Here is a 2,437-nt window from a genome sequence, read left to right on the forward strand (position 1 = left end):
GCCTTCTCTAGAGTGCCTAGACCCTGTTAGGGCAGGGCAGGATGCTACCTGTGCCTTCTCTAGAGCACCTAGACCCTGTTAAGAGTGGGGAGAGACACAACCTTGCCTTCTCTAACACTGTGTCTGAGTGTGCACTTGGATGAACAATATAGACAGACAGGAGGCTCAGGACGGGAGCAGAAGGCAGATTATCAGGCCCTCTCAAAATTGTAGGCTCTGAGCAATGTATGTTAAGGGAGCAGAGAAGTGACTGATCCAAAGGGAGTCAGGATGGGAAGCAACGGCAAGGAAAGCAGCAAAAGAGCAAGAAAAAGGTGGAAGGGAAAAAAATGGTGATGTTGTCTAAGCTTTATTTATAATTAGTACTTAATAAAAACAATGAATGCTTGCATGGTTCCTAAGTGCTACACATGGTCCTTAGAGCTTTCTGTATCATTTAATCCTCATGACAACCCATTAGACCGGTATTATTACTTCACTTTTCAGTGTAGAAAGGTTAAAAGACTGGCCAAAGCCAAATATGGTGGTCTGTGCCTTTAATTCCAGAGCTCCAATGGCAGGTGGATCTCTATGAGTTTGAGGCCAGTCTGGTCTACTTATGCATTCCAGAGTGGCCATGGGCTACATAAACAATCAGACCGCCTCAAAACAAACAAACAAACAAACAAACAAACAAACCAAAAGATGAATTGCCCAAGTTCCCAAAACGTAAGTAACTAAATTCAGTCTTCTCTTTCTGAGAGGAGCCTCGAAACACACAGGAAGACATCCTGCTCTGCCCGCTGAATGAATGCCACATTTTCCTTGCCGGAACACGCTACTTTGAGATCTCATAGTAAACTTTAGTGAAAAGTCCTCCCTCTTCAACAGAGCAAACAGCTCAGGGGAAATGCTCAGCTGTGCTGGGCGGTAGCTTGAGCGACTATCCAGCAGTGCCCAGGTCAGGGAAGAAAAAAAAAAAAACAAACAGAAATCACTCCTAAAGTACTGGGCTGCTTTGGGATCAGAAGCCTCCTGGAGTCTCCCCTAAAGCAGAACTCAGTTCATTCGCTTGGGGTAAATAGTAATTAGCTTTTCCACAACTTAGTAGGGCTGGTTTTAAATAAAGTAACATGGGACAAAACAGGAGTAGCCAGTGGCACAGCCTATGCAGGGACAAGCATTACTCCCTACATAGGGATTACTTAGCCTGTCATTTCCCCAGGTCCTCACTCTCTGGCCATCAATCCCCTTTCCCCTTTGCAAACCTCTCACTCAGACAGGGCTCACCAGACACCAGTGTCTCTGCGATCCTCATCTCTACCTGGTTCCTGCTCTTCACCTTCTCTATTACACCTTTCTGGGCATGCTCACGACTCCCCAGTCTGGACAAGATGTCAGGCACCTTCCTTTCACCGTATTTACAAAAGCAACTAAGCGGCTATTTTGTTCGGCTGCCCGCTCCCCTCCAGACTGAGCTTTGTTGAGGCCCCAAGTTCGGCTAAGGTCTGTACCCTCCCGGGCTGTCTTGAGAGTAGCGATTGTCATATACTCTAATATTTAGATTGCTGTAAGGGTAAGGTGTTGCTAGTGGTGGCGTCTCATCCTTTTCTTCCAACTAGCCTCCCAGAAGCGTGAAAAACCCAGGCAGGGCTAGCAGGATCCGGTTTCAAGGAGACAGAGGAGGGTGCCGGCCCGGCTTACCTTTTCTTTGACTGCCTGGTAACTCTGCTGCAGCCAGCTCCGCCACCACCCCACGTCCTCCCTGTGGAAGACAGACACATCTGGAGGCCCGGCAGTGTGGTGAGGCCTGCGGGCCGCTTCCCTACCCCATCGCACCACGCCTCCGCTCTGCCTTTTCAGCTCGGTCCGCACCCGCGCGGGCAGCCTGTCCCCTACAGGGATCCTGGCCCACCACCCCAACCCTGGGAGAATCTAGGCCCCCGGCGCCAAAGGGAGGAACGACAGGCTCACCCTTCCGCCATCTTGCCTGCATGACATCACCACTATTTACCGACCTTTGACTTCCGACACGGCACCGCCCCCTCAGGCTCCGCCCCCAAGCGCGCGCCCCAATCCTCGTCCAAAGCACAGCCCTCCGCCCAACCCACGTCCCCTCCCCCAAATGTGCCTCGCCTCTGTCTAATCCGAGTCTCAATTTCGATTTTTAGCTCCGCCTCTGAACTCTCGATCCAATCCTAATCAAGTTTGCCCTCGGGTCCCACCCACCAACCTCTAGCTCTCCTGGTAGCCCCTGACTACAGTGGCCTCTCTGGGCCAAGTTCCTCAGGCTTTCTAGACCGCGGATTGGAAGGAGGGAGAAAAAGGGAGGGCCGGGCTCGAACGTCGAACGCTGGGCTAGGACCGCTCCCCTTTGTGAAACCGGCTGCGTAGCAGCTGCTCAGTGTTCTGTTCCGGGCTAATTCAGGAACCTCGGGCTGCGGGGCTCCGAGCCAGA

General features: G+C 51.8%; 1 protein-coding gene across 1 annotated transcript in view; it reads right to left on the minus strand.

The window, feature by feature from the left end:
- The window catches only part of Bsdc1 (BSD domain containing 1), a 26,719-nt gene extending 24,733 nt beyond the window's left edge, over nt 1–1,986 (minus strand). The window contains exons 1-2 of the mRNA XM_005353194.2: nt 1,954–1,986; nt 1,684–1,744 (exon numbers count right to left, since the gene is read on the minus strand). Of these exons, the coding sequence (XP_005353251.1) occupies nt 1,684–1,744; nt 1,954–1,964 (72 nt within the window). The 5' untranslated portion in view covers nt 1,965–1,986. The remainder of the gene's footprint in view (nt 1–1,683; nt 1,745–1,953) is intronic.
- Nucleotides 1,987–2,437: the final 451 nt, after the last annotated feature.

Source organism: Microtus ochrogaster, chromosome 10 (assembly GCF_000317375.1).
Source record: "Microtus ochrogaster isolate Prairie Vole_2 chromosome 10, MicOch1.0, whole genome shotgun sequence".
Lineage (NCBI taxonomy): Eukaryota > Metazoa > Chordata > Mammalia > Rodentia > Cricetidae > Microtus > Microtus ochrogaster.